General features: G+C 37.9%; 2 protein-coding genes across 2 annotated transcripts in view; one reads left to right on the top strand and one right to left on the bottom strand.

Annotated features, from left to right (window-relative positions):
- STRA8 (stimulated by retinoic acid 8) overlaps nt 1-4,141 on the bottom strand; it is a 31,134-nt gene extending 26,993 nt beyond the window's left edge. The window contains exons 1-3 of the mRNA XM_063308418.1: nt 3,890-4,141; nt 2,317-2,451; nt 370-477 (exon numbers count right to left, since the gene is read on the bottom strand). Of these exons, the coding sequence (XP_063164488.1) occupies nt 370-372 (3 nt within the window). The 5' untranslated portion in view covers nt 373-477; nt 2,317-2,451; nt 3,890-4,141. The remainder of the gene's footprint in view (nt 1-369; nt 478-2,316; nt 2,452-3,889) is intronic.
- Nucleotides 4,142-5,842: 1,701 nt separating this feature from the next.
- WDR91 (WD repeat domain 91) lies at nt 5,843-21,995 on the top strand. The gene is made up of 15 exons (XM_063308619.1): nt 5,843-6,006; nt 8,717-8,896; nt 9,144-9,351; nt 9,873-9,955; nt 10,463-10,602; nt 11,387-11,564; nt 11,723-11,881; nt 14,554-14,753; nt 15,128-15,278; nt 16,826-16,920; nt 17,741-17,909; nt 18,937-19,045; nt 19,948-20,060; nt 20,440-20,637; nt 21,260-21,995. Exons 1-15 carry the CDS (start codon nt 5,884-5,886, stop codon nt 21,422-21,424), a joined length of 2,271 nt encoding a protein of 756 aa, XP_063164689.1. The 5' UTR covers nt 5,843-5,883; the 3' UTR covers nt 21,425-21,995.
- Nucleotides 21,996-22,778: the final 783 nt, after the last annotated feature.

Below are 22,778 nucleotides of genomic sequence, written 5' to 3'. Positions count from 1 at the left end.
TTCTGTATAAGTTTTCCTTTCTCATTTTTTTTTGTGAGAAAGTTGATTCTCATTTGTGACTCATTTGTGTTTGTTCTTAAAACATTCAGACCTGGAAGCATGTCCTGAATCTGGACTATTACTGCTGCCAACTGCCCTAAAAAAAGTGTTTGGTTATACTATATTACAGCATTTTATATTCAGAAACCAACAACCACACCTTTTCACAAGAGCAGTCAACAAAGTTGGTCTTAGTTCTCATTGCAATCAATGGGAGAATTAATTGGATTTAAGTGCAACTAGCCTGGTTGGTTTCTAATGCAAAAGCTAGAGCTACTACATCTGCACTGCAAAAATTCAAATGACCACCAAATGAAGAGAGGTACCAACCATTTGTTTTCATATCATGATTGTCTGGATTGTTGCAAGGAAGATCTGATAGTCCTACCAAAGTCTGCACATTGGGAGATATTCAGAGAAGTATGAAGACAGCAAAATCTACAGAGGAGCAAAATAAGGCAGAAAATAGCCTGGCACTCTCATTTGTGGACTACAGTCATTTCCCACAAGTAACTTCTAGAGCAGCATTCCCCAGATTGGTCATATCAACCCCCAAGGGTCGATGGGACTATCCATCATTGTTATTATTTGCAGTACTATTAGTTAATGTAGTATTTATTAAATATTCATATAATAAATGTTTGGGGGGTCAATGAACAATTTGAAACTTTATGAAGCGATTCATCAGCTGAAGAGTTTTAGGACCCCTCTTCTAGAGACATCCAACCATCTTGGCTGGTATCACAGTAATGAGGAGAGACTTTCTATTGCCTCCATAATGGCTGGGTGGTGCTAAAAGATACTATATGTCACTGATGGGGAAATGGCTTATGGCACAAGGTCAGGCTGTCAATTCTGTGCTTAATAAATTAAATTTAGGTAATCTATTTGTCTTCTTGCTGCCTGATAACATGTCCTTATTATATATAAGATTCGTAACATTCACTAGTCTGTGTAGATGTCATCTAATAGAAGCCTTAATAAGTAAAGATTTTCTTACACAGAAATGTGTATCTTGGATGTTGAAACTTTATCTGCATTGCCATCAGTTATGCTGTATCTGGATACACATTGCTTGCTTTCCTTGAACTGGTAACTTCTTTAGATTACTATTAAATGTTGTAGAAGAGGATGCCCTTGAAGACAGTCTGAAAACCTGTAAGTGCAAAATATGCTGGCTAAATAATATCAAGAACTGAGCATGGGAACCATTTTATGTTTGTACTGCAGCATTTTTACTGGCACTCAGATTGTTTTCAGGCCTAATCCAAAGTGCTGTCATTAACCTAGAAAGAACTTTGCAGTTTAGGACAACAACTGTATTGAATGAAGCACATTTTCCTGTATGTTTCTACCTAAGGTCCAAGATTATTAGATTCCCTGTTTTGGGTGCCTTCACATGTTGAGCCATAGCAGAGGGCTCAGAAATGGGCATTTTCATTAGTAGTCCCCTGGTCTGAGGTCTGCCTGGCATGCATGTTATTTTGGAGGGCGCTTGGCAAAAATTCAAAACTGTTAATTCTCTGTTCTTCTGCTGTGTTATATGTTTTGTCTTTGCTGATTTAAAATGTTTTATCTGTTCTTTTATTCTTTTATTATGTTTTTGATTTATTTTATTTCTATGGTACATTGTTTTGAGTTTTTTCTTTAGAGCACCTAATACATTTGGTGTGAATTTAGCAACAAATAAATACAGCCTGCAGATGGAGACCTTGAGACTATATTTACATGACACACTTACTCAAGGTTTGATCAATTAACTCAGTTTTCTGGATTTGCACAAGACAATAAATAAAAAAAGTCACACAGGCTATGTTCATACAGATGATAGAACGTAGGTGGCTAAACAGGAAGTCAGCCAAATGTGAGGGGGCTAATCTACCAGTAAATACTGTACCATACATACTAGCATATTAGGTCTACTTGCATATTATAATTGTTCTAATGTTATGTATAGGAAATTATTTTTATGAAGAAACATTTCATCATATAAACTTCAATTCACAGCATGACACAATAAAGGAATGTCAGCTGTTCTCTGAGAACTAAATTCTGTTTAAATTCAGCATTTCTGTCAGGGAGCTCAAGATGACATACAAGACTTTATATACACAACAATCTCATTAGGTAAATTAGGCAGATAGACATTAATTGGCACAATGTAACTTAGTAAATAGATTTGAATATGGGTTTCCCTAGGTTTCATTCAACATTCTAATCATGACAATCCTGCTGTCAGGCTAGAGGTAGCAAGAAATGTACTGCCAGCTTCAATACTTATGTAAGTTTGCTGTTGAAGTATGGAAACAAGAGCAGCCACAGCCTGAAGCCCACTCTTCTAGTCCTACATGAAACCTCTGCCAAGCTCTTTTGACTGCAATTCTGTATGCCTGAGGTGGAAATCTGATGGAACTGAGAGAGAGACATACTCAGGCCACGGTTAATGTGCTTAGAACTGTACAGTGAATCAATTTGTGTTCTAAGAAAAATGCTATCAGTTTGTGTGGAGGGATGTTGGTCATGTCTTATTACAACATAAAGCAAGTGAGCTCTTAAAAACAAAACCAGCTAGAACTCAGGTCAGGGTTTTTCCTTATTTCTCAAATTTAACATTATTTGACTTCACAAAATTTTATCCCTGGAAAATTTCTTTACAAAATATGGCCTATCTGTCCAACTGCTATGAATAGGACTTGTCCTAAGGAAACCCATGAAGATGCCAAAAGTGCCCTATTATATACAATAATAAATGCAGATTATAAGGTATTTAGTTCAATAAAAGAGCGGACAGACACTGCAAATGTCTTCTAACTCTGCAAATTTGAAATGCATGTAATACTTTTATTATTTAATTTATGAAAAAGGGGATACTGAAAGTACATAGATGGTATTTCAGAATTAGACATGACCCTTTATTTTTGCCTTTGAATATTCATTCTTTAACTTATAGAAATTATTTCCTGTAGTGAGGAAGACTACAGGTATCATCCTCCCTACATATTCAGTCAATGAATCTATATTTGTTCAAGTGAATGGTTTAAACACAATTTAGATAAATTAATGGAGAATAAGGCTACTTATGGCTATTAGTTAAAGTGGCAAAATATTACTTCCTGCATTGGGTAAGTCTCTTGGGAAGGTGCAATAGCCATCCTTGATTGGTATCTGGCAGCAGAAAGCACCCAGAGGCTTCAATTGGGTCTAGAACTTTCTTTGCTGATGTTGTCTTACTGAAAGGGAAATATTGCTTGCTTCTGACTAAATATGGATTTGGGGCATTTTTAAAAAAGGGGAGAAGGTTAATAGCTCATGTATTGGTCAGCCATGCACTTTGCATGCAAAAGATCTAAGATTTATTCCCCTGAATTCCCAGAGTTATTGCTACTAGAAATACAAGTTGGAAGGACCAATGACCTGATATGGCAACTTTCTCTGAATATCACTGGTATTGAGATAGCAGCGTTTGTAATTTTCTCCGCTTGCTTTTTCCAGGATTTTCCAACTACAAGTAACATCGTCCCTCCTGACTTCAAAAAGATAAAAGAGGTTGAAATTACTACTGTTTCTGTTATCTATATAGCCAGCCAGCCACTCTATCTATCTACCACCATCTGCATCCAGCCATTCTCCGGGTTTGTCCCGTCCCCCTTTTGCAGAAGCTCCCTTTCTTTAGAGGACTTTCACCATCTTTTTCTAGCGTCAGCCTGCCTGACTAACCTTCCTTAGGAGTGCAATTCCTTCCCCACTTTTTGCTCCTAGTTCCTTACTCCCCGCTCTTCGTTCTCTTTACAGACTCGACCCTGGAATACGACAGAAAAAAGCTAACACCCTTCAACGTTACAAGACTCACTCATTCGTTACTCCCAAGTCCTGCCGCCCATCCCACCTTGCAACCAACAACATACATTCCACCCACCCATCCTCCCGCACACGCTCTCACCATAGCATTAACCTAGCGGCGCCTGACATAGGACCAATCACAACGCAAGAGAACTCGCCAACTGCCAATAGGAAGACACCGGTATTAAGCAAGCGATTCTGATGGAGGTGATGCCGGAAATGGTAACAAAAACGCGGGAAAGATAAGTAGAGGCGAAGCGAGTAGTTAGAGAAACTGGAGATCTTAGAGTCCTGGAAAAGAGATGGCTGTGATTTGTGTATCGTTTATTATATTTTAGGCATACGTTAGGATACGGGGTTGTTTTCGCACCGTACTTTAAGCTCGTGGCGATTTCTATACCTACGTTTCTGGGTGCTTGCCGCACCATATGTACAGGGCGTCGGAAAATAAGAATGCTGCGCTCTCCATGTTTAATTTAAACCGGATCTACTCGCTTGTAGTAGCAAAGCAGCTGACAATCCATTTCACACAAATATCGGGTGCAAGGAAACATACCCAGTTCTCAGATTGAAGGAGGGGTTTACTTTTGCTCCGCCCTAATTTTTTTTTAACGAGTTTGAACTCTGCAGGTTACCAACAGTCTAGATAAACATCTATTTCTACCTTCTCCAAGTGATAGTTGTTCATTTTTTGCTGAGATACTGAAAGATTTGAACTAAGTACAGATTCTAAGAACACTTACCATAATAATGCCCACATTTAGATTAAACAAATGAGCCAGTATATATAAAATGTGTAGGAATGCTTTTTTTTAAAGGGAATGTTTCCAGGCATGCTATTTCACAGCAATAATTTCATTTTAAAGTATGGGGTGAATTTTGTTTTTAGTCAGCTATCAGTGCTGACTTGAGAAATAGTCTGGTACCCGTAATAAACTAGTGATAGGTTATGATAGGTATTGTGAATTGAAACTGTATAATTAACTGCAATAAATGTTGACCTAAGGTCCTCTGTATGCATATAGTATGTCTACCTCTCCTGAAATTGTACTGGTGGTTCATTTTCCACTTCCAAAGTCTCCCTGAAGTGGATGAAGAACATGGTCTACAGCAGCCTTCTGCAACCATAATCCAACAAATCCTGAAGGCTGCCCTATTGAAAACTTGATTAGATTTTAATGTACACATATAGCAATACCAGCAGAACCTTTTTAAGAGTGAGAAGCCCAGAGGCTGAAGGTTAATTCAAGTACCACCCCCAAATTCTTGCTGTATCCTATTCTTTTTTTTCTGCACTGTTTTGGTCAGGTTCAGTCAATAACCCAGTAACTGGGAGTGTGGGGGAAGACATGAATTAAATATTTTCTTATATTTTATCTATTTAGTTCCATTGCTCTGGATGAAAAATATTGATCCACTGCTAATACTGAGATGCTTAGAATGACCCCCACCCTCCTCCTTATAAGGGCTCTGGGACAATTATCTTAAAAAGGCCCTGAACATGCATGTGCAAAAAAAAACACATTAAAATAGAAGGATAGGTAATGAAGTTGATGAGTCCATCATAATACTGATTTATCCACCAGACAAGGATTATTTTATTTACATATGCAATGTGTGATAATGGCAAAGTCTTAGCGAGGTAACCTAATTAGGAGAACATCTAGACTCTTTTAAAACCTGAAACACGGAGGATTGTGCCAAAATCATGAGTTTTCTTTATCAAACAGAGCTGCCAATTTTCAGTCAAAGGAACGGACGTCTTTTGAGCATATCATTGCGGTATGATCTGCTTTAAGACTCAGACCCAGCTTTCTAATCAGAACAAATCACAAGTTGTAAGTGAAAGTCAGTACTCGTTTGTAATAAAAAGATGGGTGGCGAAGAGAAAAACACACAGGGGCGGAGCGAGGAGGAGGAGGATCGGGGCAGCGAGGGAACGAGCGTAGGGCGGTGCATAGAGCTCCGGGCGTCTCGTCGTCTTCCCCGTAAGCGGGCGGCGCGATGGCGGCTGCGGCGGAGCGTGTCGACGAGTTGGTGCGGGAATACTTGCTGTTCCGTGGCTTCACCGGCACGCTGAAACAACTAGATGCGGAGATCAAGGCAGACAAGGAGAAAGGCTTCCGGGTGAGGATTGCAGGGAGAAAAGGCCTGGGCTGGTTTGAGGAGGCTTAGATGATGGGGAGGGCATTTACTGTATAACGCCCCTTCCCGATCTTCTTTTTTCACGCTGATTGGCCTCCGCAGGAACCAGGAACAGAGAGGCTTTGTTGTGAAAAAAGCCTGTCCCGGAATTCTGAGCGTCTTGCCGGAACATTGGTTTCTTGCTGGCTGGGCCTGCCTTTGAGCAGGGGTTGGTTGAAATGAATTTTGGATTTGCTTCTACTTCGTCAGAAGGTATCCAGTCCCTTGCGGCTCTTCTTTAGAACCAGTCCTTCCCAGAGAACGGGGGACGAAGAGCATGTGTAGAGGGCATCCCTTTTAAAACTGAAAACCGCGGTAGTTCTTCGGCATCACGGATTATCGCCCCGGCATCCAGATAGATTTAGATGTGGACATTTTGTTTATATATGCCGTATCTTTCTAGTATTGAGTCTGCCCAAAAGATTATCAACTGAAATAAAATAATTGTGACTGGAATTTATCAGTCTAAAAAGACTCAGCCCAGACAGACAGACAGACAGACAGGTAGATAGATAGACAGATAGATAAACTTTTATTGTCATTTCACTATAAACCAAAGTGTTCATTAAAATGAAATTTCGTTGCCTTGGCTCAAGCAATAAAATAATACCATAATTACTACAATATGTAATATACATTCTTTACCCATTCCACTCCTCTATTCTTTATCCTAATAAATATCAGTCCTACACCCAGCATGTGTACCCATGGTGTGAGAAGGGATTTTAAGAGTTCAGGAGTCTTATAGCCCAGGGGACAAAACTGTTGCCTAATCTAGCTTTATATCTCATATAAAAAAAGTTTTAACAGCTATTAAATCAATTTAATATTTCATTGGACAGAGATGCATAATCAGGAACCTCAGGGATGCATGTGATTCCTGAAATAAATGCTTTAAAAGCCAGGGTGTAGTCATGATAGATCTTTTAAAATTATTCTATTTATTTACTTATTTATTTAAAAGATCTATAGCTGCCCATCTTGTGGCACACAACTCTGATTGGCTAACAACAGTGATTAAAAACACAAACAATAAAACCAATACAAAAAGAAAAGAATGAAAGAATAAAATAAAATTAAGAAAAACCAGGCACCCAACCCATAACTATACTCATTCATCTCTTCAATTCCTGGTCTCCAACCTTACTGTCCCAGCCAGCTCTTCACCAATTTATGGAATGCTTTTTATCAAATTGTCATTTTTTTTAATATGGCAGCAGTGGAAAATTATAAACATGATTGGAAAGTAATCCATAATAGCAGAAGTAAATGAAATAAAATATATTTTTCTCCTGATCCTACCAACTAATTTTTGGAGTGCAGTCGCTTTGGCACAACAGTCAAAGGCCAGATGCAACTCTTGTCCAGAGAGGGATGGCACATCATTATAGTAAATTTTTCTGTATTCTCCTTGTTTTTCTTTGTGTGTTCTATTTCAAGTCCCTTTTTAAAATGAGGTATTATTTCCTGTTCGTATTGGTTTTAGCAGATAACAAATAATGCTGTATATTATTACACCACTCATAGGCCAGTGACATGACCATTCCCTTTATAGCTGAAATTGACCTGAGAAAGAGCACTGCAAAGAAGAAAAGTTGGCTACAAAGCTTATCAAAACAAAGGTTATGGTCTTCTCAGTAAAAGAGTTAAATACAGATGGAGAATAAATCAGAATGTCATAATTTAGAGGTACTTTTCAGTGTTTGAAGGGAGCAAATGAGAATTGTTCCAGATAGTACCCAAAGACATACCAGGACTATTCTAAGCTTCCTTACCTGTACTTAATATTCAGTTACATGCCACTTGCCATTAACTTTTTCAAAGTTAAAACCATCAGCCAAATTCTGTGTGATTCTCAGGTCTGTCACTATAAAGATTTCAGACTGCTGGGAGCTATTCAATCAAACATTTTAAGAGCTGCATCCTGGGTCCCCAGGTGTGTTTCCAATGCATCTTGTTATCTCAAAGCATGGATTGCCTCATTTGGAATTTGAGACGAATCTTTTCAACTGTATTCTTGATACTCCTGGATGGTTATATTTCATCCTGGAACAAAGAAATTGGAAACTATCTTCAATATTGTAGGTTCACAGGATAATCCTTGATTGCCTTGGCCTTTGAGTAGGCTAAAGCTGTGTTGGATGTGGACCATCAAAGTGTCTTAAATGTGACTCAAAAACATATATGGGAAGGAGCTAACAGAAGGATGTTGATCCCTGTTATCCATTTATTCAGTGTTGCACGTATGTCTCATAAAATAACTTTCTCCTTAGCCAGGGCTTTACTCTCAGTGTTTTTGGAGAAGAAACAGAAATATATCTGGATCCGAACAAATTTGTCCACGTGAAGTTGGATGATAGAGACAGCCACATATGTACTACTACACTGCCCCTTTAATATGGACTACTGCGCTGACCTATTAAACCCTGTCAAATGTACTTTAATTATATATATGTGAGTCTTGTTTCTACAAAGGAAACAAACATCTGCATGGAAAATCTTGGTCAAACATACATGATTTTGATTTTTTTTTCCTTCCCTCCTTTATCCCATGACAGATAATAATACCCTCTTAATTGCTGTGATTATTCTTAGCAACTGAAGTTATTGGTTACACACACCAGAATTGTTACTTTGGGTGTTTTCTCATTAGGTGGACAAGATAGTGGACCAGCTTCTGCAGTTTGTTCACAGCTATGATCTAGCTGCCCTTCGAGAGTACTGGAGTTATCTCGACAGACGCCTTTTCAGTCGACTGGAGGATATGTATCGACCTACAGTGAACAAGCTGAAAATCAGTTTATACCGCTATTATCTCATTCATGCTGTGCAGGTCTGTGTCAACTTAGTAGGCTTGCTTCAGAATAAGGATAGTTAAAAAAATAGGTACTCTGTACAATTTGTGTGTTCTATATCTATCACACAATTCTTCAAAAGCAGCTGTGTGGTTTAGTGGGCAAGATACTCTTATTCTGTTAGCGACCTGTGAAATCTGTATTTTCAGCTGCTGAAAACTGAGCAGCTGTTACTGTGGAGAAAAAATGTCATATCTGAAGCTCTTTGTATTTTGTAAATTTTAGACAAACAGAAATGACAAGATACAGGAGTTCTTTCTCAAACAAGCTTCTGAACTTCAAAATCAGATTGAATGGAAGGACTGGTTTGTTTTGCCTTTTATCCCGAATCCAGATGCAAATCCTATCTTTGCCATGTATTTTTCCCGTCAGTGGATAGACATATTCATTGTTTCTCTACATAACTTCCTCAGTGTTTTATTTCAGTGCATGCATATCCTTTTTTCATGTGGAAGAATAATTGTAAGCCTGAAGCAACTGCATCTTCTGTGCACATGTTTTCTTTCACTTGTTTTTTTGTTAGAAAGTGGCAATTACTATTTATTTCTTTACGAGGGAATTAGGAATCAGCTTGCTGTTCTAGCAAAGCTGCTTCTGTAACTAATGGATTAACATATTTTCTCATCATTCAGATGATCATCACTCCACGATGCTAGAACGTTATGCTAGAAACCCAGCTAAATGTAATTCTGTTTACACTGTTCAAGAAACCATAGTATTTGGGTGGGATCACAAATTGCCCTGGCCCAAAAGGACTCACAAAGACAAGTTTTTAATGCTGGACCTTGGGGGGGAATGTTATTTTATAGGGTAAGAGCATCACCAGAGAAGGCAAAGTTAAGACACTTCCCAAAAAAATCTTAATGCCTTTGGAAAGTACTTGAAGTTTGGTGCATATGCAAAGGAAAGAGTCGTGTAAGTGTCTTAAGTTTCTTCATCCTTAACCTTTGTTACCTGTGCCAGTGATTCTGAACTTCGAAGCAGAATGTCAGCGGAACAATCTCCTGCAAGAAAAAAATGAAATCCTGTGTCAAAAGGTAAGAGTGGTACCTGTATATTAAGATTCATTTTCCAGTTCTGGCACTGAAAGTAAGTTTTTAGCCAAGATCACATACAACTTTGAGACAGGAGCCCAAGTTAAATAATCACTATATAAATAAGCAAAGTGTTTGTGTTGTTCAGTCCTTCATTACATAAGTAGTTAGAAAAGATATAAAAGAATAGCTCTGCATAATATGGTCTAGGATTAAGTATCAAACAAGTCAGGATTCATAAACCAAATTTAAAGCAATGTTTGTTAGACCATCCTAAAGTGTTTGAATGAACCATATAAAAATGTTCCTTTATGGCTTGTATGCTTGCTTGTGCACGCTGCCCATTCATGTTGTAGTTTGATAAACTAAGATTCCTGCCTAGCTGGTTGTGCTAATATTACTGCTGTTTTGAAATTAATGAGCAATACAAGGAATACGCATGGCTTGCATTCATATAGAGGGAAAGCAATTCAATTCTTTATTCTCTGTCTCCCCCCCTTTTTTTTCTAGTTGTTTGCTTTGCAAGCAGAGTACTCCCATATGAAAAAAGAGGAACAGGAGGAGGAAGAGGAGGAGGAGGAGGATTTGACACTTCATCATAAGCTTCCTTCATATGTGATCAACATGGACCATCTGGGGGACTCAGAGCTGTGAGTGTATGTGAGAGGCTAGTCAGTGGGCACACAATTGGATTACCCAGAGAAATCTTAGACCTTTTAGAATTGTCTGCATGATTTACTTAGACAGCCAACTTGCCTAGAGATTTAGGCAGGTATGAAGGAAGAGAAAGATAGCAAACATTTGAAAACGATTGCTTGTTTTACTCCTCCACTCTCCCCTGGCATCCCAGGTTCTTATAGAACTGATGGCTAGGTACCTCTTTTCTTTTTCTTTAAATCACTTCTGGATCATACTTAGTTTTAGATTTTTTTAAAATCCTGCCTTTATTATTTTTATAAATAACTCAAGGCAGCAAACTTACCTAATACTCCTTCCTCCTCCTATTTTCCCCACAACAACAACCCTGTGAGATGAGTTGGGCTGAGAGAGAGTGACTGGCCCACGGTCACCCAGCCGGCTTTCAGGCCTAAGGCAGGACTGGAACTCTCAGTCTTCTGGTTTCTGGCCTGTTAAATTCATTTGATGTAAGACAGCAACCCCCAACTGGGTGCTTCTAGAAATGTTGGGACTATAATGCTGTAAATTCTCAGCTAGTTGGCTATGCAAGAGTGGGAATTCTGAAAATTGGAACCCTAATGTTTCTGAACAACCCCTGGTTGGGGAAGGGTAGTTCAAGGACCTTAGTTTAAAAATGAACATTGGATGACACAAATGAAAATTATTTTGGAAAGTGGAATTCATGTCAGGTATGGACATTTAGGGTTCACCGCTTTTAATCTGTCTCCCCACCACCACTCCCTGCATCTCCTTCAGTGACTTGACATGCAGCCAAAGAAGCACTGTGCACTCTCTCCAGGCCCGAGGAGGATTCCTGTCTTCCTTGCTACCTCAGAGCAAAAAGGGCCCTGCTAGAACAGCCCAGCCAACAGGAGCTACCTCAGCACAGACAGGAGCAACACAGGGAAGCAAGAAAGAGCTGTCAAACCACCAGGTAAGGGGAAATAATTGCAGGCTCTGTGTGTAATATGTAAGAAACAGAGTACACAACAATGTTTCTGTGTCCACTATTCTGTTAAGTATCTGAACTACTAGTTTAGGCATGGGGCCTTGGAGAATAAAAATGTGTCAAATCTTCCCTTTGCTTTCTAGATCACCAGAGGGAAAGAGGCAGCAGTTGGAGGCAAGGAATCAAAAAGTCTCTTCAGTGGTGTGGTTGCCCTGGAGCCTAGCTCAATACAGCAGAATCAGAGACGCATACAGGATCACGGAAAGGAAAGGAAAGAGTTTGGATCTAAAATAACTTTCCAGGTACTGCAGCAAGTGTCTTGTGTGGATAGGACAATTTCTCTTCCCCCTGAGTGTGGTAAACTACGTGTCGACATTCTGCTCATAACCAGCTGATTGTTGTAAGGGAAAATGACTCAAGGAGTCTGAGCAGTTGCTTATTTCTTCAGGTTGTTTTTTTTTAATGAGTCACCTATTTGAACTGGGCAAGTGATCAGGCATCAGTGTTATATCCTCTGCCAGCTGACATTCTCTTATGAATCATGGAAGGGACAAAGGGTTCTCCTTAAATCTTTTTTGCTTAAAATTGTTTGAGCAGCAGAAGTTTGTATAGGCCTCCTGCCTTATGCCCTTCAGCTACTTATCTGTCTCTTGGTGTGTTTTCACTCAGAGATGAATAGCTATATTACATAGGGGAAGAACTTCTGCGTGCCTTCCTTGCTATTGATACTTGACAGAAAAGGGTTAAGCAGGAGTTTTCCCGCTTTAAAATTTTTATTAAAGACCCAAAGAAAATATGATTGCAGATTTTTAATGTGGAACCCACAGTACGCTTCCTTTCATATTGAAAACTATCCATTTAATCTTGCCCTCTGTTTTCTGATTCTTAACTAGTTACTGTTTCAACAAAAAAATATTTGATTGGTTTATTTCTGTGTATTGGTTTCTTTCCCTGCCTTTGGTGAATGATGGTTAGTGGAAAAAAAGGAACATGTCTCCTTGTACTTTATATTTTTCCTCTTTTCGTATGTTGTCAAAATGGTTCCAGTGCTTCCGTTTTTCAAGGCCTTATGAGGAAGTGGCAATTACTAAATATTCCTACCCAGTCCTGCTTAATGCTATTAATCTAGAATTGTATCTGAATCCCAAAGTTTGGCAGTAATCACTTTTTCTAGACCAAAAACTACTTTTCTGTTTGGCAATTACAGTTGTGTTGAGAGCTCATTGTCCAGGGTTCTATTTGTAAATAATGTAAAGTTTGCAGATATATAAAATATTCTATAGTATAAAATCAAATACTAAAAACAGAATAGATGGTAAGGACACATTGAAAAAGGGTGGAAACATCTATAGGCTATTCATGTTTCTTGGAAATACAGATGTGTCTATCAACATTGTTGTAAAACATCAGGAATTTTTTCAGACTACAGTTGTATACAAACATAAATAAATATGTGGATGCAACGTGATCTCAGTCTATGTGGTTACTAATTAAAATTGTGATTCTGTGACATGGAGTTAACACTGTGCAGAAGTGATTTTTTGCAAGTTCCCATTTCTGTGGCCCTTTATAGAAGAGTATTTAATCAGACCTAAAGATTTAGCCATTCTTCCCCATTTAATATTTACTATTTTTCTCTTTTTTTAAAAAAATGGTTTAATAGAATAGAAGCAGACAACATATAAAGTACAAAAAGAAAAATGAAACAAATAATAACCAAATAAAACTTGTAAATGTTTAAGGAATGATATACCTCATTTTTTAAACAGATTAAACCTGGACCACAGGGAATCATATTGTCCAATCCTTTAATTGCATCAATAAGGAGCCATTTTAAAAGCTGAGAGTGCACACATTTAATCAAGCCATTCATTCACTCATTCATTCTTCAAATTTAGTCACCGCTTATCTCACTCAGGGAGCAACTCTGGGTGATTTACAATTTTTAGTCTCTGTTATACATGTATCTTTCCTAGGACACTTAATAATTTTTTTACCGTCCAAGCATGCTAAATCCTAAATAGAGTATTTCTAAATTTTTGGAATGTAATGTAACAACACATTTACATCTTTGAAGCTTGGCTCCTTAATCAAAATTAATAATATTTAATCAGAATGGAACAACCAGATGATATGACCAAATCATGTGTATTAATGTACCTTTGAATTTATTGTATCTCCAATATAAAAATGTATATAACCAGCCCTTATTAAATACCATTGAGGAATCCAAAAAATCTGAAAAAGAATTTTGGATGGAGTAAGTAAGTAATCATCTTAAGATAATTAGAAACATATTTAATTTTTCAAAATCTGAAACCTGACTCAAAACTTGAATAGTTATTTTTCTTCCTTCTTCCATATGCTAGTCCTATTTGCTTATAAATGCTTTAAATACTTTCCAGGCAGTCATCAAATTGATTGTCAATTTATTTGCAAAAAAAATCTCAAAGTCTTTTTGTTGTTAATCAACAAGCTTTGGATCATATAATAATTATGTATTAAAATAGCAGCTTGAAACTTCTTCCTAATGCCATAGTTAATGTCACCTGAACATGATCAGGTATTATAGTACAACATATAGAATCTCTGCTTTTCTGCCAGCTGAATGACTGGAGTTTGCTTTTCAGATACAGTAAGTTATGCTGCGGTCTGACATTCTGTGCAGTCCCTGGGAGAGGATGTATTTGTAGACAGGACGCTGAACTGAGATCCAGGGTCTAGTTTCACTGGGTTTCTTGGTTTCTAATAGTTCAGTGTTATTCTTTGCTTTTCTCCCACTTCTTTGAGAATGGATGGATCATGAAATAAATGAACAAAGATGTCTCATTCTGCTAATTGCAACTTTCATAATACAATATTTGTTGTTACTGATAGGATACAAATCTGTAGCCTTAGTTACCTAAAACCTAGCTTGGTGCCAGACAGATATGAGGAGCTTAATTGATTCTCCTGGTTTGCTGTGCTGGTTTAGGGACCGAATGCTGAGAAGAAAGTGGAGATTACTGCCATTGAGACAGAGCCATTCCTTGAACTTCATGCTGAACAACTGGAAAACCAGACAAAAGTATTTGGAACTGGCATGGATGCTGGAGGCATCAGGCATGAGCAGCCCTTCATTGTTCTGAGCCAGGAAGAATATGGAGAACACCACTCATCCATCATGCATTGCCGGTAAGGATTGGACAATGATTAGAAAGCTGAATGACATATGTCAATGACATCTCAGTAGAGCAGAAGTTTTTGTTTGTTTGTTTAAAGTTTTTGACACCTAAGTCCATCTTTGTGGACTTAGCAAATCATAGACATTTATTCTTGGTTCACAGTCTGTCAAATGCAAATTATGATTAAGTGCATTTTTTGTTATAAGGATTATACGGAGTACTGCATATTAGAAATACTATCTAAATGATGATGTAAAATATCTAGACAGGATTTAATTGATGTAAAAGATCAAATGGGTTATAGAAATCCATACCATATCTATGAAGAGGAGGCTATAAGTCAAGTATTGGAAGGACAGAAGAATCTCTTCTTTCTGTGTTTAGGGTTGACTGCTCTGGTCGAAGAGTGGCCAGTTTAGATGTGGATGGAGTCATCAAGGTGTGGTCTTTCAATCCCATCATGCAGACAAAAGCATCTTCAATTTCTAAGTCTCCACTGCTTTCTTTAGAATGGGCAACCAAACGGGACAGGCTGGTGAGTAGTGGGGTTTCTGTGAAGCTGATTGTCTTCAATTATTACTGAAGTATTCATTACAGTTTTGGCTGGAGATGATTTTTAGTCAGGAGGAGGGAACAAGATTGAAGACATTGTACTAAACCCAGTTTCCTTTTGGTCTTGGATGTTCATAGGCTTAAATTCTGTTGTACCTTCAGAAATGCCATCGCTATTCAATGCAGTTGAGATTCTTTCTATAAATATAGAAGATATCTTGCGGCTCTGTGTGGCATGATTGATGGCGAATTTAAAGACTGAAGACTATTGAGAGAATTGCAAATTTTTGCAAGTTTACTAAATTGGTCACCAAACACATATCCTATCTCTTTTAAGATTTGATTGACATATCTATCTACTTGGAGAAGACAATGTCCTGGGCTTCTTAGTAGCATGCTATGAGAATTGGTCCGTTCCAACTGTGATGACATTGTTGACTCTGGCTCTGATGGCAGCTATGGTTTTATGTCATATATGGGCACTGCAGTAGACATGCATAATCTTCATGTCCATTGATGAAGCTATAGATACTGGGAAATTGCTGGTAACAAAATTAATAGAAAGGGTTGCAGAATCCAAATTCACTCTGTTGCTTTCTGGAAAACAATTCAGAAAGTGAAACTAAAGATTGTGGCTTGGATATTATGTTACAAGCATTGCTCTAATATTTTCCACCAATTTAACAGCCATTAGCTCAATATTGTTGCTGAGCAACTTGGAGTTTCTTCTGCTTATAGCTATCTCTTCTGGGAATATTCCTTGGCTAAAAAATATTTTGCTTATACAGTTGATTGTTTCCTATTGCTTGTTTGTATTCCTTGGCTGATGCTGTGATTTATTTTAAATGTGTACCATCCCAAATCATTGAGCTGATTATGTAATAATAATACTAATAAATTAAACTTATATGCTGCCTACTCTGGGTGCCTCACAACAGTCAGACAAAGAAATTATAATAAAATCAATAAAAAATAAAAGGCCTTGTTGTGTTAGATATTTAAACAATAAGATTACCATAGCAACTATTATAGAATTCTCAGAACAAAAATACCTTGCATGAAAAAAACAGGGGAAAGACTGCAGTAATATGTCAGGAAAATCAGGAAATACTCAGATTTCTTTTTTCTTTGCACTAAAATTTTCCCCATTTTCCTTACGTTTACAAGATTTTAGAAGTCTACCCTTCAGACAATGTCTGGTAACTTCCTTTTTGCCAGGTAGTATCTCCCAGTTGTGGTTTGGGCTGTGGACAAGATTAGCTAAAGAGGAACTGATCAGGGTGAAGATGAGGTTTGATTTTTTTGTTTACTATGCTAAGATCTGGACATGCCCTGACTTCCACGACATAACATTGCTCTCAGGCAGTTATGTCTTTAAAAAGTATGTAAGCCAAACTTTAAGAAGGCATACTATCTAGCAAACTGTAGATGGCCAAGGCTGAATGATAGAAGCACCACCACCCCATTAATTTTCAGAGGTATACCACTCTTATGCTTCATCTTTTTTTCTCCTCTGTTGCTACTTTGAAGTTGCTGCTTGGCAGTGGAGTTGGTACTGTTCGTCTCTATGACACTGAAGCCAAGAAGAATCTTTGTGAAATTAGCATTGATGAAGATATGCCAAGGTATAAGTCTGATCTTTAGCGTCTGTGATAAGAATAAGATTAGTACTGCTATTTGTAGCATCTATTTAAGATCTGCATTCATCTGTCCATGACATATTGATGATTGTTGCCTAAGTTGATTACTTGTTTGTGAATTGGAATCATGAGCATATTTTCAGCTTTGCTTGTGTGACTTCTGTGCCATTTCAACATTCTTTGCGAGGGGGTTGTTAATGTGTATTTGGGAATATTTTACATGCTATGGCTTCTCTGCATGGGAACACTCGGTGATAGAATAAGCACACAGGATTTTCTTATTTTTGCTTACCACTTTAATGTGACAAATCTTCTTCTGAACCTTGGATTGTAAAACAATGCCAAGGTTAAGGAGGAAGGATGAGATAATATGCTGCTATATCATCAAAGTTCTAAAGTGGTGCCATGGTCAGGCACAGACCAAACCAAGTTGTAGAGGGAAGCACAGGATTTTCCTGGGGCTCGTGTAGAGGTGTAGCATGAGCTCAAACACAGCTTTGATTCTGCAGATATTTCAACCTTTATTCTGTGGATATTTGGCCATAGTCATCCATAGCTGCTGTTACTCATTTACATTTACTTAAGAGATCTTCAGAGATTGGAGGAGAGAATGAAGAGGAAGTAGGTTTAAAATTTTAATACTCTTGAGAGTTATCTATGATACCCAGTATAGATGCATGTTTTTGTGTTAGGAACAAGGACTGTGTAGAACTCTAATCAGAGTCAATAGCAGTTGCTTTTCCCCTTGGTTCTATGGACTATCTATGTGGAAAGCCACAGCAAATTTTGTATCTCTGTATTTCAGGATCCTCTCCCTTGCGTGTAGTCCAAGTGGGGCTTCCTTTGTCTGCTCAGCTGCGGCACCTGGCCTTGTCAATCAGCTAAATTATGCTACACCAGATTCTGGAGGAAAAGGCATAAATCAAGTTCCTGGGAAATTGCTTTTGTGGGACACCAAAACTATGAAGCAGCAGGTATAGTGTACTGTGGATTTTTTTTTCCACCCTTGAGCTCACTTGGTAAAAACAAAGGAACGTTTTCTTAATCTGTAGCTCCAAAAACGAAGGTACCAAATTGATATTTTTAACAAATCCTTCATATGTTGGTTGATAGTTTTTCTTAACATTATGGTTGCTTAGACCTTTTGAATAATTAAATGTCATCATAGTAGCTCTAATATGGATGTGACCTAATGCTGAGTTGATCAATACATGTTTGCTACTGCCACCTTCTAAATCCAACATTGTTCAAGGATGCCTAGTTGGCTCTTTATTAATTCTGGTAGCTCTTAATTGACTTTTGCTGATTAGGACTGAATGATGAGTTTTTATAATTTGTTTATTGATAAGAGAGGAGATATGGGAAGAAGAGAATTTTTAACTGAAATATTAGAGAAGGTGTTAAGTTACTGAAGTTGTTTATATTTGTCTGGAGGAAAGGGGGAGTCATTTCTTTATCTTTTTTCATTTTTCTTTTTCTCTGCACCTTTTGTTTTTTCTTCTTTACTTATTATATTCTTAGTTTGTATTAGTTTTTTATCTTTGCATTTGTAAACTTTAATAAAATTATTATTAAAAAAAGGATGCTTGGTGACTTTTGTGGCCAGACGTACTTTTGCTCAGCTTTGAGTGATACAGTACTTATATCTCCTTCTGGAAAAGATCTAGCTGTAGTAAGCACTGTATCACTCAAAGTTGGGCTTTGCCCATGTTAAAGGAAAGTATGCCTCTCTCCCATAATCCTATGAGAGGATATACTTCCCCTCTAATCCAGAGAAGTTATATTTAGACTTCTCTTGATGGGAATTTTTTCCCCACTGATAGAAAATAGCTGTTACCAGGAAACATAGGCTAGTTTGTTCAAAAGGTCCTGGTTTCCATCTGGTGCTTACAGAATATAGTGGGAGATGAAGAAACTCAGATGTAAGTTTGTGAGGTTTGGTTGAACAACTGGATACCTCAGAGTAAATTCTCTATTCTCTATTTTTGTTTGCTGTTTCAGCTCCAATTTTCTCTTGAACCAGAGCCTATTGCTATAAACTGCACAGCCTTCAACCATAATGGGAATCTGCTGGTCACTGGAGCAGCAGATGGCATAATTCGCCTCTTTGGTAAATGGCTATATCTTGGTTTCTTTTTTTTTCATTTTAAACTCTAAGTCCTAGGATTTTCAGTTATTGGACAGACATCTTGTTGTGGAGCAGAAGTGAGAGAATGGGCCAAAGTCTGGTACACTGACGTAAGTTAACCAATTATGTTATTCTCATTTAATCCTCTTCTTTTATTAGATCCCTTATCTTAGTAGATACGATATAGCTAAAATATACCTAGAGATACGACGCAGTGCCCTGCAGGTATATTTTAGCTATATTTCTCAGCTAGGATACAACATTGAGGAAGGTCGTTATTAATCCTTATCTATGTATATAACTTTAAGTGAGGCTCGCTATATCAGGCTTCACATTAGAACTTGGCAGTTAATCTTCTTTCTTCCCTCCCACCCCATACTGGAATAAAGAGAACGAATGCATTGTTTGCTTTTGGGGAGAGATCATTAGATTTTAAAATTGGTCTTTTTTCTTGCATGTAGCTTCAGTTAGGGATGAGAAACATTCCCCCCAGGTTTTGAACTTCTAACTCCATCACCTCCAAAAAGCAAGGCCAATGGTGAAGACCACATACATGTTGTCCACATTTAATGGAGGTCACCAGATTGCTGTCTCCCTACCTTGAGAGCATCCACAGCGTTGTAATAGAGTGGAGATGGAGGGTTGATGGAATTACTGCATGTGGAAGACCACTGTAACTTTTGTGTTCATGCAGGTAAAGAGAAGAATTTTCCTCCTTTATAGTTTGCATCCTCTAGAGAAATCATCCCACTATAACACCAGCCAGCACAAGTCTTCCCAGTCAGAATATCAACATGGGTGGGAAAGAGAGACACCAAGTTCAAAAATGTATCTTAGAGGACCATGAAGCTAAACCACACACACTTTTTTCCTCTGCCTTCCAGATATGCAGCAGCATGAGTGTGCTATGAGCTGGAAGGCCCATGATGGAAAGGTCTATTCTGTTGAATTCAGCTATGATGAGAATGCAGTTTACAGCATTGGTGAAGATGGAAAAGTAGGTTTTTAGAAAAATAGTGGCCAAACTCTGATACAAATAAAAGTGTTGCTATAATTATATAGTATCAGCATTTATGTGTCTTTTTTTGGAGACACATTTGGCCCTCAAAATAGCTGGTAACTACATCTAATTAATGTGACCTCATATGGAAAAAACCTGGCAACCCTCTATTTTCTGAAGTTTCATCTGAAAGCTGGTGATCCTGTGAGCCTACAGATCTTTTTGAGAACCAGATGTCCTGGAGAATAGGGACCCCATTGGTTGTGTTTCTTCTGGTGTCAATAATTTCTCTGACTGTATCTGTAGCTGCTATAGCAAAGCAAAGAATGCATGTGTTTTGTTATATATCTGACTGGGATCTCTTATATCATTCTAGTTTATTCAATGGAATATTCATAAAAGTGGATGCAAAGTATCTGAATATAGTCTCCCCAGAGATGCTACTGGCCCCTTTGTGTTGTCTGGCTATAGCGGATACAAACAAGTCCAATTCCCACGTGGAAGGCTCTTTGCATTTGACTCTGAAGGAAACTACATGCTGACCTGTTCTTCTACTGGAGGTGTTATCTACAAGGTACTGGCTACTAGTCAAGATGACTAGATGCCATCTCTGCAATAAGAACTGAGGGTGTTCATTCTGATAAGCCATGGCTTATTCAACCATGGTTTATGAATAAGCATCAATTTGATGGGCTTGCATAACATGTGAAACCATAAGTCATGATTAAGAAATCACATGTCTAAGCCAAAACTGCGTTGTAGTTTAACATATTTTTAATCTGGCCACGTCCCTCTGGATGGAATTTGCTAGAGGAGGAGGGTTCTTTTGATCTTGTAGTCATCTGGATAGATGCTGGAAACAGCTAAGATGAGCCTTTCCTGTGGTCATAGATACTGTTAAAGTAATAAGGTTTGGGAAACTCATGAGTGGAGACAGAGTAAATGCAGCATATTTTGAGAAGAAACTGATGAAGTTTTGGTCTATTTTATGATCCATATAAGTTAACCTGGGTTAACATTAATATATATTGCACTTCAGTAATCATTCTGGCATTATTTGAGCTGTGCTCAATGACTTAAAGTCCAGGGTAATATTCTAATTTTTTAAAAAAGACCAGAGTTGTCCTAGAATTTTAGATTTCAGATTAGTAAGTGATTTCTGCCTGCTAATTTTTGATTTATCTTTTCTGTTTCAGCTCAGTAGCAATGACAGAGTACTAGAGAACTGTCTTTCCCTGGGAGGACATAGGGCACCAGTGGTCACTGTGGACTGGTGCACAGCCATGGACTGTGGCACATGCCTCACTGCCTCCATGGATGGGAAGATCAAACTAACCACTCTACTTGCACAGAAGTCTTAAATGAAACTGTTCCAAGATGTGAACTATTTTTTTTCTACAGAAGAATGATCGATCAGTATTAACCATTAGCTTCAAGCTTTTTGGGGGAGGGAGGGTTTAATCACTTAATGTCCTCATCTCCTTTTATGTTAGGAATTATGTTTAACTGCCAAACTGCCACTTAGAGTAAGTTGTAACAGTTCATCTCAACAAATAAGTATTCACTGATCATCAAGTCCTTTCAAAAAGGATCGGCCCCATTTTCCCTTGGTCTTCATTAGCACACAGCCATAAATCTCTGGGTTTGTACCAAGATGGAATGCAAATTTGTAGCGGTTCTAGCAGGTGGGAGATAGATTTTTGCATAAGACTTCCCACCCTAACAGTATTCTTTGTCTGCATTTCTTACTAGAAAATGTTTGCTTGCATTTGCCACTTACGCTGCTTTGGTAGTTTGAAGAACTTTCTGTCCTGTGCTTCTAGAAGGAAAAAAAGTTATTATATAAGTCATATTGTCATTTCCCTTTATTTAGAGGTTTTGGATGTCTGATACAGAGTACAGAAAGCATATGATAAAAATGTAATGAAATGGTATCTGTTTATTTCTACTACTTTTTAATCAGTTTGTCCTAATTAAGTTCTGTTAAGAAGGAAGGTTGAGAATTCTATAGGTTTTTGCATTAGTAAAACCATCTTTCTAGCAATTGTGCATGTTTGGAGAGGATAAGAATGCAATGTATGCAGTCAAAAACATCTGTGCATGGCTTAAGGTCCAAGCAAAAACACTAGTATATGATACCTTGGAATTGCTTTTATGACAGTCCATAATTCATATATTCTTATAACATGAGCAGTGTAATTGGTCATTAGCCTGAGTCCATAGAATGCAGTTATTCTCAGAAATACATACGATAGCTGGATGATAGCTGGGGGCACAGCTGTGGTCTTCTGCTGTAGCAGGTCGAACAAAGCAGAATTCCAAGCAGAAGGTGAACAACAGTGTCTGTAATAAAAGAATTATGGTTAGTTTAGCAGGTACTGAAGAAGGTTTAAGGAAATGGAGAAAAGTTCTGTCTGCTGGATTCAGACCTCCATGCCAAAATAATCTAGAATCACGCTTCTATGGACTCCCAAAAATACACAAGCCCGACATACCTCTTTGTCCAATTATATTGTTACCAGGGACCCCAAAATACAACGTAGCCAAAGAGCTTACAAAAAAGCTTGGACATCTCACAGAGGGGAACAAATATTCTATCAACTCCCCACTACAGTGCCTCCAGAAAATCAAAGGCCTAAAAATAGAAGAAATTACGGTTTCATTCGATGTCACAGCACTCTTTATGCCCATAAATCCAGAACTAGTGAAAGAATT

Source organism: Candoia aspera, chromosome 7 (genome assembly GCF_035149785.1).
Source record: "Candoia aspera isolate rCanAsp1 chromosome 7, rCanAsp1.hap2, whole genome shotgun sequence".
Classification (NCBI taxonomy): Eukaryota; Metazoa; Chordata; class Lepidosauria; order Squamata; family Boidae; genus Candoia; species Candoia aspera.
Note: the sequence above shows the minus strand (reverse complement) of the source record. Positions and strands in the feature narration are given on the sequence as shown.